The sequence below is a fragment of the Syngnathus acus genome, chromosome 11 (genome assembly GCF_901709675.1).
Source record: "Syngnathus acus chromosome 11, fSynAcu1.2, whole genome shotgun sequence".
NCBI lineage: Eukaryota > Metazoa > Chordata > Actinopteri > Syngnathiformes > Syngnathidae > Syngnathus > Syngnathus acus.
The window spans coordinates 4,564,423-4,581,647 of record NC_051096.1 but is presented as its reverse complement, the minus strand read 5'-3'; the positions used below and the strand labels follow the sequence as shown (position 1 = coordinate 4,581,647).

The 17,225-nt window shown below is 45.1% G+C and overlaps 1 protein-coding gene and 1 long non-coding RNA gene across 2 annotated transcripts in view; both read right to left on the bottom strand.

The window, feature by feature from the left end:
- Positions 1–17,225, bottom strand: part of LOC119130862 — a 163,233-nt gene that overhangs the window by 131,522 nt on the left and 14,486 nt on the right. Inside the window, exon 3 of the long non-coding RNA XR_005099542.1 lies at positions 6,679–6,806. This is a non-coding gene — a long non-coding RNA (uncharacterized LOC119130862). The remainder of the gene's footprint in view (positions 1–6,678; positions 6,807–17,225) is intronic.
- sox4a (SRY-box transcription factor 4a) lies at positions 1,900–5,335 on the bottom strand. Its single transcript, XM_037264812.1, has one exon. It carries the CDS (start codon positions 4,931–4,933, stop codon positions 3,839–3,841), a length of 1,095 nt encoding a protein of 364 aa, XP_037120707.1. The 5' UTR covers positions 4,934–5,335; the 3' UTR covers positions 1,900–3,838.

Genomic DNA, 17,225 nt, shown 5'->3' with positions numbered 1-17,225 from the left:
TGTTTACTACAATGACATTTTGTAGAAATCCAGCCGGCGCCATTTCGAAGTTGGTCTGCACGCCATCACAACATCTTTCGATGTATGTGCTTCAAAATGGCTATAAAGTTGCTATAGTGTCATTGTTGCAAGGACTCCAGTTGCCTTTGTGGTTTTTAAAGTGTGTTTATGTTGACTTGGTGATATTTTTATACCCTTGCCTGGCAATATTTCTGTCCTGTAATATCTTCAAGGGGGCTGAGGAGTGATTTGTTTTTCACTTTATCTCATCTCACATATGCAGGTTATGTAGCATTGCACTTTGATTGTAAAGAAGCTGCATTACATTGGAAGATTTTTATCAGGGTCAAGGCCAGCTTCAGCTTGCCAACTTATGTTTTGCAACTCGAAAGGGGGAAAGGCTTACGAAGAATGAACTGAATGGATAATCACAACTGGATTGAGGGGGGGGTAAATTCATTTGAACAGCACATTAATAATAGACAACTGTTACGTAATGTGAACATAAAATACAGCTTATATTGTCTTTGTGGTAAATTCGCTGATTATGCAATAAATGTACAAGATGATTAATTAATATTTAGCTTGCTGTTTTTTTTTTTAATAGCAGAAAGAGACAGAAAGGTGATTCACAAAGAGTTGTAATGAGAGGGGAGGAAAAAAAAAAAGAAAAGGTCACATGTTCTGGCACCAAAGAGTCCAATCCACATGAAATGTTCTCAGAAGCTTGACTCATTGCAATTAGTCAAGCTTCAAGGAAATCTAGAATAGAAATATATGCAGAGGCGATGCAATTAAGCACAACTAAATCCCTTTTAGTCAAAGCACAACACACTCAGGGTTCTTTTCAAATAAAATATTGTCCTTTAATGCTAAATCTGCCACTGTGGTCCTGAACAAGTCAACTTTACTGGATCGGAACACCCGAGTTGTTATTGAGGGGAAAAAGTTACAAATACTCAGCGGCCGCAATATGAGGTACACTTCTGCATTGTGCAGCTGCAGCTAATAAACCGGCCGGTGATGACATCATGGATCTAATTTCCAATTGCTGTCAAACTGTGTTGGTATTCTTCAGCCTCAAAAAGGATCAAAATAAACAAAAGTAAGCCAGTGAAGGTGAAGCGTGCCATCTTGGCTCGTCCCCTTAAGGCAATTTCGTTGACACGCATGTACGGGGCTCTATCAGATCCGAGTACGTCACCTCTCGTCTGATGTCAAGCTTATTGAAGACATCCCAGTGATCTTTGGTATGTTGACCGCGCCTTATCTTTCTCATTAGATGTCCCGGCACTCACAACACACACAAGGGCGAGATGGAAATAATTACCATTGTCCTTGTGGACCAGGGCGTAAATTGATACACGCTAAATACTGCACCTAAGGGGTCTCTTTCTCATCATATGTAGCAGACAAATGAATGCATCCAGAAGGAATTAATTGGATTTGGGAGCAGACTCCTGCACGAGCACCAGGACAGACAAACCCCCTCTGCCCCCCCCCTCCCTCCTCCTCTCAATGTGCACACACTCACCTCATTCTCCTCTTTTATTCCAGTCATGCCTTCCAGAAATGTCTGCCTACCCCCCACCAATGGATCAGTCTGCGTCCCTTATTACACACACACATACACACACAATGGCACACTGGTCCCGAGAGGATTGCAGCCTCTCTGGCTTGCTCTTGGATACAGTGTTACCATGGCAGCCACGTTTTCTGCACGTGTGGTACGAGACGGGAGAGGGTGAATGAGACCACTCCTATTGATTCGCCGGCCACCTATCGATTCACAGTCTGATACGGCCGAGCAGTGCAAACGAGCCCGCATCGTCACTATCGGACAGAGCGGGGCAGTCGTGGAATGTGATGTCGCATGAAAGAATGACAAGAATAGTCATGTTGCACTTTTCAGTTCCAGCTGATTTTATTTCCTTCTCGGAGGAAAAGAAATACAAATAAAAACGACAATCTGTACAGAGGTCTGAGAGGCAGTGATTGACCCAAAACATTGGCTGTTTTTTTTTTTTTTCTTCCTTGTAATAAACAACAAAATCAATATTGGCATGATCGGACACGACATGGTCATACACAGCATATTGCACAAATGAAAAATAAAACAACAACAACAAAACCAAAAAAAAAAAAAAAAAAACCTAGAAAAATGTCTTGGAAAAAAGAGAAACTCCCGGACCACAATCATCTTGAACGTGTCCAAAAGATGGCTGTCCTAGTGCCTGTCGTTGATCATCATACATAAAACACACAATCTTTGCTTATAGTACAGTCAGTTTACATAAATATCTTCATGTTATTATTCTTTTAAAAATCTTAAACACAACAGCTATAGCTACATATACCTGAATCTGAAATACAAATGCTATTTGCCATGCCATAATATAGGAAAAAACAATTAGCCTTTTGCTATACGTAGCCAACAGGTACAGAAAGGTTAAATACTATTTTGGATGCGGTTTGCGCGAGAAACAGATGAAGCACTTCATACACCTTCTTCCCTCCAAAGCCTAGGCAAAGTGGAATGTGAGTGAAATTCCATCCAGTGGTTCAAATAAAACTTATCTCGGAAAGTAAGAGCAGAAGAACAAGAAGAAGAAGAATTAGAAGAAAAGCACACAGAGGTATTAGCTCTATCTAAACAGTGACACTCTGGGATCTTTCAGTCCTTACAAAGTCTAGGATGTGTACTGGAGTAAGACACTCATCACTCAGGCTGCTTGGGAGCCTGCAGCAGTGGTGTTTTATTTACTTGGCTGGTGAAACTGGAGTCACTGTGCCATTAAGAAGCATGTGGGTAAATATTGTAAACACGGTGTGAGGTCAGATTGTGCCAGCCCCGCCCCCCAGGTTCTTTTGCACATGAAATGTAGATCCAAAACAATTTTTGGAGGCTACCCTCACTTCACTGCCTCGCTCCCTCAATAGCCACGCCCCCCCCCACCCCCTTCGACTTCCGATAGATTTTGTACAAAAATACAAGTAAAAAAATCGTGACGCACTCAGAAAGTGAGAGAGGTCAGACACTTTAAATAAGAGACACTTCTAGCCCTTCCGCGCTGGATACAGACAAGTGTATGTGCACGCACACAAACGAGACCAGACTTTCTATGTATAAAAAAATTTTGGCCGGTAGAAACACATCGATATAAAAAAAGTCATCTTGACACAGAGGAACTAGAAACTTGAAGCACTAGGCAGAAAGGATGCAGACTGGGATGGGGAGGGGAGGGGGGCGTTGGTCCTGAATTGTGCACTGAGTGTTTTAAGAAAGGTTTTCTGAAGTCTGGATTTTTTTTTTTTTTTTTTTTTTTAAAGTCCTGCCGTTGGAAAAAAAGCTGGTGATCGTGAATTGTGTCCAACCGAAGGTCTCACACGTTGCGTCATTACGCAGCAATGAACATTTAACAACAGCTAAATCCTCCTCATTCTGGAGAGCATGCGTGTTGATACTGGAACTACTTTTTTGGAGGGGACGGACAAAAAAAAAAAACACACCTGAAGTGTCTCTTTCCCCAAATAACACTCATTTTAGTGTCACTTGTCATCCTCTCGGGGATTAGTTTCGAAGTCACTTTCACTTCTTTCTGCTTACATTCACTCCTCCACTCTGTCCAAATGCAAACTAAGCATTTTTTTCCCCCGCCCGCCTGCGCGCGCGCACCCGGCAGACGCACAGTCTGTGAATAGCGCGCACACGGACTGTCTCCTCTTTCCACTCTATTCCGTGAAAATGGCTCCGGGAGGGAGGAGGAGGAGGAATGGGGGTCGTAGAGTTCAAAACTCGGGAGGGTTCGTCACGGTTCTCCTCGGCTCGGCTGTAGCTTCAGTAGGTGAACACCAGGTTGGAGATGGTGGACTCCAGCCAGTCTCCTGAGATCATTTCGCTCACCTCCCGAGTGCAGTAGTCTGGGAAGTCAAAGTGCGAGCCGGCGCCGCACTCCCCAAAGCTCCAGTCCAAGTCCCGGTCCAGTTCTGCGTCAGAGAAGCCCATGCAACCCAGAGACATGCTCTCATAGCCGGGGCTCGGGTTTAAGTCGAGTCGCTCGTCTTCCAATTCCTCATCCGAGGAGGAGGAGACTGACGAGGAGTGAGAGGCAGACGGCGTGGGGGAGGACGCGCGAGAGTACCTGAGGCGCGCGGTGGGGGACGAATCGCTCCCCCCGGGGCTGTGCTCCTCGTACAGGCTCAGCGGGTCGCTGGACTCGGCTGAGCTGCTCAGGGTGGGACTTGCCGGGACTCCCACGGAGGGAGGTCCGCTCTCTAAGCTCCCTGCCCCCGCAAACGCGAAGCTGCGCCTCGCTTCCCCGGTGCGCTTGTCGGGAATCTGTCTGGCCCCAGACACTGACCTGGATTTGAAGAGGGTCTGGTGGTCGCCACTGGGTGACGCGCCATCCAGACCCGGGGGGCTGGTGGACTTGCTGGCTACGTGCTTGTGCGCCCGGCTCGCCGCTTTGGCTGCGGGGCTTCTTTTGGCTTTGCTGCTGCGCTCCGAGCTCTTTTCCGCGCGCTCCGCCTGCTGCTTACTTGCCCCGCTGCCCGACTTGACCTTCTTCCTGGGCCGGTACTTGTAGTCTGGGTAGTCGGCCATGTGTTTGAGCCGCAGCCGCTCCGCCTCCCGGATGAAGGGGATCTTGTCCGCGTCTTTGAGCAGCTTCCACCGCTTGCCGAGCCGCTTGGAGATCTCCGCGTTGTGCATGTCCGGAGACTGCTCCATGATCTTTCTCCTTTCGATCTGCGACCACACCATGAATGCGTTCATGGGTCTCTTGATATGGCCCGTCGGGGTTTTGCACCAGGCCAGGTCGCTCCGCTCCGCCGGGGTGGGAGACGCATCCATTTCCGAGTCCATCTCTCCGCTGTCCGTGGAGTCCCCGGCTGGGGAAAGAGCGTGAGCGCTCATGTGCTGCTGCTGCACCATCCTTACTGTGCGTAAAAAGTGCGTAAAAACACCACCGCTTCTCAACAATACGTCCCACTTGTTCCTATCACGCTGCCTGATAAACCTCACAACAACAAAAAAAAGTTCCCAAATCTCTCTTCAATCTCGGAACCTTTTTTGGTTCGATTTACAAAAAAAATAAAACAAAAAACGCTCCAAGTAGCAACTTTTCAACTGCCCGTGCGGCTGAAAACCCGACCCACTGGACTGAGACCACGTCGCTGTGGACGGCACCAGTGCAAGTCCTTTAAGTGGACGTCAGCGGCGCGGCTTGTGTGCGCGCTTGAGGAACCATGTGGTTGAATGTTGCAGCTGCGCTTTCTCATAGTCTCCCCGTTTTCCTGCGCGCTTCTGTCAACGTTACTGTAAACACAACAACGACCCCTGCGCACTTTTATAGCTTCACTGCGAGGCACAGCGGCCAATCGCCGCCTATCTCCATCCCCGGTTATTCACTTTGGCCGCGCCTCTCGCCTCCCCATTGGCTGGGCGAAAAAGACACGGGGAATAATAATAATAATAATGTGCAATGAGGATCGGTGTGTCTGACCTCATTCCTGTCAGACTCGAGAGGGGAGACAAACTTAGCGTATTTATTGGAGCTCAGTGGGCTTTTTTTTTTTTTTTTACTCACTGCTGCTGTTCAAATAAAAACTATGTGCAACAGTGAGGCAATGAAATGCATGGGGGGGGGGGGGGGGGGGATCAATCCACTCAGAAATTCACCCAGTCCTGGAAATCGTACATCACTGCTCCTCACATAGCATTACATCACAACAAGTACTGTAAACAGGAATCTGTGTTTACACATAAAATGGTTTCAATCTGTAGTTGAGAACACCAAGACGGCCAAACATGTTTAAATTCATCTAAATGGTACGTTGAAGAAATAAAAACACTGATTGCTCACCCATCGCAAGCTTCCAGTTTCATTATGTTCACATGTTCATGTCATGTAGGATCACATTACAGTCGGTGTCGCTAGATGTCAGGCTAGAGCCAAAAGGAGCGGAGTGTGTGTGTGTGTGTGTGTGTGTGTGTGTGTGTGTGTGTGTGTGTGTGTGTACAGTACAGTCGTTCTGCAAAGCTGCCTGTTGTTAAACCAGATGATGTCATGCTCTGCGATGGTTGACTGGGAACTGCATAGATTGGCGATATAAACGCATTTATCAACATATCTCGACATATTTTAGGAGTATTTTTGAGCAGATTTTGCTATCAGCATATATAAAGAAAACTATTCACACCAACAATGCAAACTCACCTAATCGCTGTTTTGTGCTTGTGAATTTTTGGACCGACTCTTAAGTTATTTCATAGGCAAATGTGCTTTGCTGTCATTCTTGAACATCTATTGGCAATGATGTCATCTGTTTTTGGCAAAGCACTGCCCCCCCCAAAAAAGTCCATTGCATAACTATTAAAAAATATTTTACTTGATTGTGAGTGCATTTGTACTCACTGGGCTAGTAGCATAATTGATTAAGAATCTACACAAACAGAAAACAAAAAAAAACTAGCTATTTGTTTTTCCTGATATTGAGACAGTGAATTAGTAAAAACTTGGGCAAATATGTTTTTAGCCAATGATTTGAATAATAATAAGCTCATTCTTTAGTCCAAACATTCTAAACACGCACCTGCATCCATATTTATCATCCCAGTGTGTCGCACACGCCTAGCAAACACCCGCATGCGCGTTTCAACAGGTAAAGCGAGTCTACCTGTAATCTTATTTGGTTGTGTGAGCTGCAGCTGTCAGGTCGTTTCCACAATGTCGCCGGCAGACGACCGATTCTTCCGAACTGTTTACTCCAAATACACCGACACTTTGTCTCGGCTCTGTTGACGCCTGCAGGGATAGTGTCATGATGAGAGAGTGCAGCGGGAGAAAGGAGACTTCAACAATGACTTCATAAAATGCTGTTTATGGTGGGATGCTTTTCCAAAACTCATGTTGTGTATATACTTCTGGGAATTTAATAACATTTCGGGAAAACCTCCAAAAAGACTAAAACAATGTGCTTGTAAAATAGTTTATTAAAAGATAGTGTAACATTGTACACACTGAGAATGATGACAAAAATGTGCTTAAACATAAGAAAAGGAAATTACAGATGTTACATCAAATAAAACCTTGATAAATAAAATCTTTAGATTTCTGTATTCGTAAAGCCCGAGAACCAAATGCAGTCATGTGACTGTGTGTGTTTCCACACAGACAGATTTACGACGCCTGTCGTAGATTGGCCCTAAAAGACAACGCGAGCGAGGGTAAAGTACGCCTTTCTCCCGGTGCAGTCAAACGTAGGTATTCATTACAGCACTCTCGCCGGCCTTTTCAGCTGCCTCGGAATGACGCGACAGTTTGACCTGCCCGCTCGTCATCTGCGGGTCAAACACAATGAGGCCTTTGTGTGCACGCCCCCGAGTGTAAATGTGCGCTTGCGTGTGCGTTTGCTCGAACTGAATTGGAGCCTTTCCAAGAATTGGAAGTTTTTCGAAACCAGCGGGAAGTCCCTTCCACCCTGCGGTCAAATAGAGAAAGTGAAGACTAAGCAGTGATTTGCATATGCGCACATTTTCTCTCTTTGTGACTCATCCTCGGGTCACGTTGTCCCTCGAGTGTTTTTGCGTGGATGTGTCAGACAGGGCAGGTGGCTGGCGCTCCATTGCACCCACCTAATGCTGTCAGCCCTTACATAACACTAAAACTTTTTTTTTTTTGGGCCATACTGTACCTCAGGCAGTTTTTCTGGTAATATCTTCAATTTGGCCTTGCTTTTATCATGGTGTGGTCAGAAGTATTTGTTGAGTGTGCTAGAGCTACCGTATTTTCCGGACTATAAGGCGCACCTAAAAACCTAAAATTTTCTCAAAAGCCGAGAGAGCGCCTTATAGTCCGGTGCGCCTTATATATGGACCAAATTCCGAAATTTAAACTGGCCCGAAGCATTGTGTCATGAAATCAATCATAAGTGGCCCGCTGAAGACTATGAATCATGAATCAAAAAGACTATGGAATATTATTTTGTGATTATAAAGTAATTTGTTGGGTCTGAAGTTGAAATAAAAAAGATAAAATGGAGAATGATTTGATTTGGATTAAAAATCTGACATGATGCATTAATGGTGCACCTTATAGTCCGGTGCGCCTTATATAAGGACAAAGTTTTAAAATGGGCCATTCATTGAAGGTGAGCCTTATAGTCCGGTGCGCCTTATCGTCCGGAAAATACGGCAATATTATTCTCCAAATTTAAATTCTGAGAAGGCTGCAAATAAGAAAATACAGACAAGACCAAGTGGCTCATTCAAAGTGGGCAAAAAGTTCAACCTTGTTTTTTTTTTTTTTTTTGGATCGGACCTCAACAGTTTCCCGCATTCTTATGGTTGCACTTAGCACAACTTCCAGTCTTCCAAAAAATGGATAATAATGATTCATATGCTCAATGACGTCATTGGGAGAAGTCAAGTCAGATCAGTTGACTGTCATGGTTGCACCCCAAAACCACACATACGTAAAACGACGCACAAAGTCACGCAAGCCAGTGAAGTGCCAGTCTACCGCTGCACAACTCAGACATGAGACAGTCAAATCAGGAGGGCACACATACACACACACACAGACACACAACCATCCACTCCAGCAGTCTCGCAGCACTTTCAGACACTCTGATACAACAATTTTTTTTTCGCATTGTGTAAAAAGCCAGAGGACCGGGAAGGAGCATCGACTGGGAGCACGAAGGAGGGGGGAGAGTCATTTCGGTGGATGCGCAAGTCTTCAACAGCGCATTTGGTTCTTTTGCAAATGTCGACACCCAACAGTCGAGATACAACGGACGGATACAAGACGGATACTTGGAATCGCACCGATTGCGAGGAGTTGGAGCCATATGGAACAAAAAAGATGCATGGAGTAGCATTATGGATGAAGATACCACAAAACCGAAGATTGTTATTTTGTTTTATCTTGTGCGGGACGGAAAAAGCGAGCGAAGGATTTGCGGGAGTCGCTTATATTTCGGCGGAGGAATCGATGTCTGGGGAAGAGACAACGAGAATCAGGACCAAGTTAGGCACTGGGATGACTGCATGACCCCCTCACACCAATAAAAAAAAAAATTAAATCCATTGCTGCACATCAGCAAGGACTGCATCGCTTAACTCGCCGCAATCTCCCTCTCTGCATTTTTACCTTTTGTCTCCCGCGACCTTATTTTAAATTTCAGAGCCACATGCAAACAACATACGCTGACTAAGACCACCCCGATATAACCTTGCACCCCCCCTCTACCCCCGTTCCTCCTCCCCTTTTTATAAGCATAGCATCCTCCGGGCAAGTCAGGTCAGAGGAATGGCGCGTGTCCTCACGTAGCCCAGGGAGCGAGCGGCGTCCTCAGCTCGCCCAGCCGCTAGCGGGGGTCGACGAGGCTCCGCCATGGAGCTCGGAGACCCCTCTGCAGCTCCAGACAGGCTCCAGACGCACTGACCTACATCAGCCTCCGCCAGACGAGCGAAGAGCGGAAGAGAGTGAGCGACTTCGAGAGAGAGCGCGCGAGCGAGAGAGAGAGAGAATGACGAAGAGGACGCGTCGATTGCTTGATCACTGCAAGACAATAGCCAGCGATCCAAAATATGTAACCTCAAATCCGCTTTTGCGTTCTGGATTCATCCAGTCGTCACCTCACTTGCCTCCCTCTCTCATCCTCGCTCCCTCCCTTGCCGGTTTTGCACGATCGGCATCGTACCGCCCGAATCGTCTCTCCCTGTAGGAGGATTAGTCGTCTCCGGCATGCTTACTTATCTGTCTGCGCTAGAAAAAATAAATAAAATGAAGGAGGCAGAGGAGGAAGGTTAGCCGAGGGCTGAAGCGTCGGCGAGGCTCTGCAGTGCGGCAGAACATAAACAGCGTGTACTTCAGCAGTCACAGGGACTGGAGGACATAACGTGTGCTAAGAGGAACCGTGCGTCTACCTCGCTCCGTGTGATCATCGCTCCCCGACGACACTAAACGAGGATCAATTCCAATAGCCAGGAAGATAGATCAGACTAACGGGAGCGCGGCTCTCCGGGGACATTGTGTGGCAGTGGAAGTTAGTCTCTAATGCAACGTAGCGCAGTCACACTAACAATGTCTTTTTTTTTTTTTCCCCAAGGTGAACATCAGCAAACCCAGGAGGGAGTCAGAAATAGAAGCAAAACATTAGAAGGTTTGCTTGAATCTACCCGGGGTCAGAATCTCCGGGTAGGGTCAGCGAAGTGGAAAAATGGAAGCTGGTCCGGCCGGGCCTTACGGGGTTAATTTAGTTTTCTCCTCTAAAGCTCTCCTGATTTATTGTGAGCTGCTCAACCTCTGGCTTCATCTACAGAGGACGGACCCCCGTGTTGAGTCTCCAGATGCATTAGAGCGAGTGTTTTGCTCAGATTGAACAGATGACCGCAGATAAAACGAAAATCCTCTCTACCTTTAGCGGTTCAGTCAAGACCTTCAAATTGCATCTGTCAAATAAATGACAGCTTCTAATGGAGGTATTTGCTGCCGATGTCTGTCCTGAAAATCACGATGTCTTTGGCAGAACATAGAGCTATATCTCCGTGGTGTTGTTTTTTTTGCTCGTCTCAGCATTTACACAAAGATCATGGAGTGGTAAAAACCGTCTCGAATTCAAACAACCGTTTCTTTTGTGACCGGATCAAGCCAGCGCTCTCGTCTATTTACTTAAGTCGCGTATACAGACGGTGGCACGCTTCCTGCCGCTTGATTACGCTCGCAAACTCTGGACCGGCCAAATTTTCAAAGCCCTCGCCGATTGAGACAGATAGAGCCGTATACGTTGGCTTCGGGAAAGGGGAGGTGATCGGGTCCAGATGCAAAAAAGTAGGTCACCGCACTAAACATGTGCCAGACCCTTTCCCTCCCCTATATGTACACTTGCAATATACATAAGAAGAGTTGCCAAGTCCGACCATTTCCCACTCCATCTCCCAAAATAGCACAGAGGGAACTTTGAGTGCGTCTGTCGACTTCCATCTGGCAAATATCTATCAGCACGCATTCTATATGCTTCCCCCCGACATAACAACAGGGTACATTCTCACGTCTTTTGTCTTCTCCAAAACTAGTAGCTACGTTAAACCCCTAGACTCTTTCGTGCCATCCCAAACAACAGTGTGGTTTTGCTGCACACATCTTTAAGAACTTCTGGGGCCATGAGGGATACTCTTGGATCAGGACCAGCTTGATGTCCTATGCAGGACTTTGAGAATATAAGTGTTTGTTAGGATGTTTGAGGCTGTTTGCCGAGACTTTATTTGCATTCGGAACCGCAATATATCATCAGCTTTAAGGCCAAGAGTCTGCCAGTGGAGTTTTGTTTTCCACAGGACAACTTTGGTGGAGCAGTTTAGAATGTGGGCATGAAAGTGAAGGGCCTTGGGTTCAAAGACATTCATCTGGGGGGATGTACAGCTTGGAAAGGAGCAAAATGTACGAGTTTGTTACTAAGGAGTCATGGAAGTTTTTATTTTTTTTGCTACTCAAGGGAAATAAAAAAATGAACTCTCATGTCAGTTTGGTGACAGAAATGAGTTTTGGAGCCTGAAAAAGCAAACTTAAGGGACAAAGAAAAACAAAACTGTCTCAAACTGAATTTAGGTTGGAATGGAATCATCTTACAGAATAAATGTTGTTTTATGAAAACTGTGCTCGTCTCAAATCGTCTTGACCCATTGAAATGAATTAAAATGTTATTAATCCGTTTCAGTGTGCCCCAAAATCAGCAAATTAGCTTGTAGTTATTTTTTTATTAGTAAACTATCTATCTATATTGCCTTACATTATGAAAACATAATGAATGTATGCCATATTTTTTTGTTTTAATTCAATGGACATCGAGCTACACGTGTTGTTTATCTGTTTGTGTTTAAATATTCTGCTTTCGCTATAACACCCATTTATTTTATCGGGTGCGAACGCTATCTATTGTTTAAATGTGGACGTGAAATATTTTCTCATGACAATAAACGTTAATTTTGACGACTGTGACCCGTTTCTATCTAGAAAATGAATCAAAAGAAATAGACAACCTGAAAATGCATGACACACTGCCCCCCGCCCCCCCTCATCCCTTTGCCTTCAGCTTTTTGTCTTCACTTAACATGTTACATAGAGTGACAAATGACGTCGCTGTGAGGGTTACACGATAACAGCAATATCGCCATGAACCCAGAGCATGTAAACAATTGGGAGCAGACAAACACACACGACTGGGCCGGGCTAAGGAAGGAGAACATGATTCGACCGGACAGCCAGTGTCAACCCATGGGGCATTTCAGCAGTGTTATGATGCGTAATCATTCAGTTGTCTAAGGAGGTGTGTGTGTGTGTGTGTGACTGTGTGTGTGTATGTGACAGTGCCGCCATGCACAGGTCATTCCATAGCAATGCCCAGGGTGCATTGCATTGATTAGCGTCTGAGCGTCGGGCACATCTTGAGGCTGCAATGTAGCGGCGCCGCTTCAATGACAAGAGTGGAGGGTGGTGGTGGGGGGGGCCGTATATGTGTGCCTTTGAAAATGCCCCTTATAATTATCATAACTATTTTCATACTACTGTAGCATAAGCATTCCAGTCTGACATTCCAAGAACCAACACAAAGAAAAAAATGTGCCTCATATATAAGAAATAGAATCTTTTATAAGAGATTTGCCGGAAGGGTACCTCTGACTTTGCGGTATTATTGTGACACGAAGATCCGCAATGGTTGACGGCCCAGCTAACCTGCAATAACAATGTGTCAGTGTATTGTGTATTTCTTTTCCAATATATTTCGCTTTGTTACGACGCAGACAAGCATGATTGTAGCCACTGCCTGCAGTCGGTTATGTGAGCCTCTTCCATCAAAGAGCGCGCAGATTTGTTTGTTATACAACACTGAGTCAGTGACACGAAGGTTTACAGTATGTGCAGTAAAAAAAACAAAAAAAAAAACAAGCGTCGGCCAAGCGGACAAAATTGAACGGTTTTAACGGCAGCCGTTACATTTACATAAGTGAACATTATATTGGAGCAGATGAAGCTGGCCTGGACTAAGCAGACGTAAAAAAAAAAATGATTTCATAATGTTGTTGTAGCCTAGGGGGGGATTTTCGAGAAGAGGGAAAATCAGAGGGAAGACAGAAATAAGGGCTGTTTGTGTTCATCACCCGCACATACAGTCGAGTACGTCTGTGTTCATTGCCTTACTTTTTCTGTTTTTCTTATGCTTTTGTCTCCCCGGGCTGCGGGTTTCTTTCCTAGCCCAAGGAGCCTTATCTAAGCAGGCCTCTTGAGAAAACAGAGAGTGAAAAGCGCACAGTGTACTGAGGGCTATCAACAGGTCAGCTCTGCCCTGCACACTAATGAGTCACACATTCTTTGAAAATGCAACCACTTCAGGCCACATTTGTGCAAAAAAAAAAAAGAAAAAAAAATGCCAGCAGGACAAAATCCAATTCTTGAAATAAACAGCTTCAAATAAACCCGCCTCAAATAAACAGTAAGACTTTTAATTGAAATCAACCTCAGGTAACTCAAATGTGGGCCGGGCTAAAACAAAACAAGCTGCTTATGTGTTATGTCACCCCGTGTGGAGTCATCACAGGTGAGACGAGAATCCGCAAGCGGGGGGGGGGGGGGGGGACCGGCACCAAAAAAAGCTCCATCCCCTCTGAGGATCTGCTAAATCCTCACTTCCTCCAGAACCATCTGGTTGTCCCCAATTTGCATCTACACCAGTGAGGGGAAGTTGACCTCATCCCAAAGCTCATCCATTCCCGACATGTCCCCAAAATGCATATTTACATTAACGACACATAGCCATTGCCTCAGCATCACATTACTGGAGCGTGATGTTCCCAGCTCCAGGGCCAAAACTCTGTGACTCCCTCTGCATGTATGTGTGTGTGTGTGTGTTTGCAAACTGCTGAGCACAAGCCAGTGACTGGGTTCACACCGGATTAGCTGTGAGTTGGCTAAACACCAGCGATAACAATGTTTGTGCCCGTAGGTGTGTGTTGGATGAGAGGTAGTGAGTGAGGTGGAGGTGTGTGTGTGTGTGTGTTTGTGGGGGGGGAGCTGATATCAGCACGAATAAGCCAAAACACTGATAAGGCTTTTTCAGCATCGGTACTTCTAATGGTCGGTTGGATGCTAACGAATAGTGATGCTGTTTACTGACCTTTAAATTCAATCGTCAAAGTAAGTAGATATAAAGCGAGAAGATCAGCCTCCTCCCACGAGTCCAAGCCCTGCACTTCCCCTTCTTTACCTTTCCTCCATCGTTCCTCACCGGAATAAAGGCCGTAAAGATGAGGATTCATCCCGCCTCGCCGTGGGAGGGGAAGGCTCCTCGTTGTTCCCCAGCCAATTGATTGATGTCAAAATGTTTAACTCGCAAAGGGGCCTTGCATCAATGCCTCAGCCGTCTGATCTACGCGGTGTAAATCTTCCATTGATGTTTCTCCTTTTTACCTGTGAAAGAAGAGGCTAATCCCCTTGATGTTCGCCAAGGTGATGCGTACATACAGGGGGCGAGAGGGGAGGACCGCCTGTCTGTCAACGCCACCTAAACAAAGCTGCCTCTTCTTAGCCAACGCGTGCCAACATGGAAATAACAAAAGCATCTTTTTAGAGAAAGCGAGATGGAACGCGGGAGCTGTCGAACATCCTTCCTGACATAAGAAATGTGGGAACGGAGCTTGCCCCGACTTTGAACAAACACTAAGAGGATTGGCAGCCTCCACTGGCCTGCTGTACAAATGTCGTTGCAATAGTGCAAGTAATACCGATTGAGGCTCATTTTCAATAAGCGAGAGATTATTTCAGTGGGTTTGACATAAAATGATCATCCAACAAGCATTGTTGGCGATGTAAAGCGTACGGAGACTGGCAATATGAAATCAAAGCGAAGAAAGAAGCTTTGTCATTTATTTAAAGCAGCATTTTGTAAACACGCTCTGGTTGTCAGTCTTGTGGAAGGAAGGCATAATAAAGAAGTACAACTGTAATCTCATATGGAATATTTCATATTGGCCTGGATTTGCTCTTAGGGTCTACTTCAACTAACGCATATGGCAAAACTGGCTAAAAAATATTGCAAGGGCCTCCAAAAAAAATTAATTCATAAAAAAAAAAAAAGTCAGGTGTCTGATAGCTTAATACTTTACAAATGCCACTCACTGGCTTGCTAAGATTAGCCGCAAATTAAAGCCTCTCTGTCTTTGTCACCTTCACATACACACAAACATGCAGGACTCATCTTCATGTGGGAGTGTGAATAGAGAAGGCTCCAGTCTCCTCTAAATCCCTAAAAGCTGTCATTGACTTCAAATACTACGCACACACATGCACACAAACACAAGTCTTCACAATGCCTCTGCCAACGTCTGGCTTTATTTTTCTATAGGATGCTTTAGATATATCCCCTTCAGGCCAGATAACAAAGCACTCATCTCAATTTAAGGTTCTATAGACATAAAATAAGCCAATGCCCCCTAGAGTTATTTCAAAGTTAGATCAGAAAATATAAATTGTTTTAAATTTGACCTTAAAATGACAGCAAGCATTTCCTTTTTGATGCCTTTTTCCCTTCAAGTTGTTCAATGCAGAGGATAAAGAATATATGTCAGACTATTGTGTTTGTTTTAAAAAGGCTAAATCATCATTCTTCCAATTTTAAACAGGAACTTTTTACGTGTAATCCTGCGGCGTGGGATTTCTTGTAGATAAGGTAACCGTGTCAAAGTGACACAGTGTGTGTGTGTGTGTGTGTGTGGTTGGGGGGGGGCGAAGAGGGGTGAGGGGGCATATAATCTATTCTGTGACCCACATTTACGTGTTGAAAGGCAACAAAACTACACTGCAGCCCTCCCATCCAATTTCACACCACATCACTGTCTGTATGTGTGTTGGGGGGGGGGGGGGGGGGGGGGCGAGCAAGCGAGATAGAGAGAGAAAAAGAGAGAGAGAGCGATAAAAGGACTGAGTTATCCATCTTATCCAGAGATGTTTTGAAAGAAACTATTAATAAATGTATGAGAGCCAAAAGAAAAGGGATCATTCTGCGGCTTTGCAAAAAATAATATCAACAGGAGAATGGCTGAAAAAAAGGAAAAAAAAAAAAAAACAGCTTGTTAGCATTCTCGCAGACACCGCTCGCTATACGGCCTCACGGATCGACGTTATCTCTGGTCAGCTTTCTGATTTATTATTCGCAGCTCGGTGAGGAAGAACGGTGGCGAGATCAACCGTAGTCGCAATATGTCCCGCAGCGACAGCATCCTATTGGCGTGCAAAATAAAGATTAATAAGCAGCGCGGCGTGCATTCAAGAGAGGCTGCAAAGTTAGCAAAAGCCGGCGCTTTGATTTTTGAAAGCTTATATTGGATGCAAAAGAGATTATGGGAAAATAAGACGAGATTTTTTATTTTTTTATTTGATGTATTATTCAATGTCAGGTTATGGATACTAAGCATTCAAAATATTAGGCACCCCCCCAAAGTTTTGTCCTACTGGCTGATTTGCAGGTGTACCTAATGCAGTGTCCAGCGAGAACATGTTTGTTGATTACGAGCCTGTTCAATAAAAGCAAATCTCGTTTGTCCTTTTGGGAGCGTCTGTCGTCTTTGACTCTACAAGCAAAAAGACAAGCGCGGCAGCTTATTGCTTTATTCAAATTTCTCGTCCTGCAAGACACACACATCCGAGTGTCCGCAGAATGACGGGGCCCTGTCTGAAATGCTAATAAATTCAGAGGGAAATTGCTTTGTGTTTATCTGTAATATGACAAAATGGCTCAACTTTGATCCGCGACCCTTGTCGAAGCTTGCGAAAACATCACCGCTGGCATTTCAAATGCTAATTCCCCATTGTGCACGGGTTTATTAGATAATATGGGAACGCAATATGTGGACAATGAAAACGCGCCGCGAGATGCTGACAAGAAAAGATTGTGTAGAATGGAACAGCGAGGGCCATCTTTGAAAGTCGGATTTATGAACTGATATTGAACAGATAAACATGTCAATAAATGTTTGGATTTTTTTGTTTCGGTTTATTTTCGATGGTAACACATTTGGGTTTGGGAGACGCTCTGGCAGGCAGGGAATATTTAACAAGCCAAATAGCCTTGCTTTCCCCCCCCCCCCCCCCCTTTCCTTTTTAGGTACTCAGCAGTTGCTATGCAACAGCATCCACCAAATTGCCAGGTTCAGGGCTACATTCCTC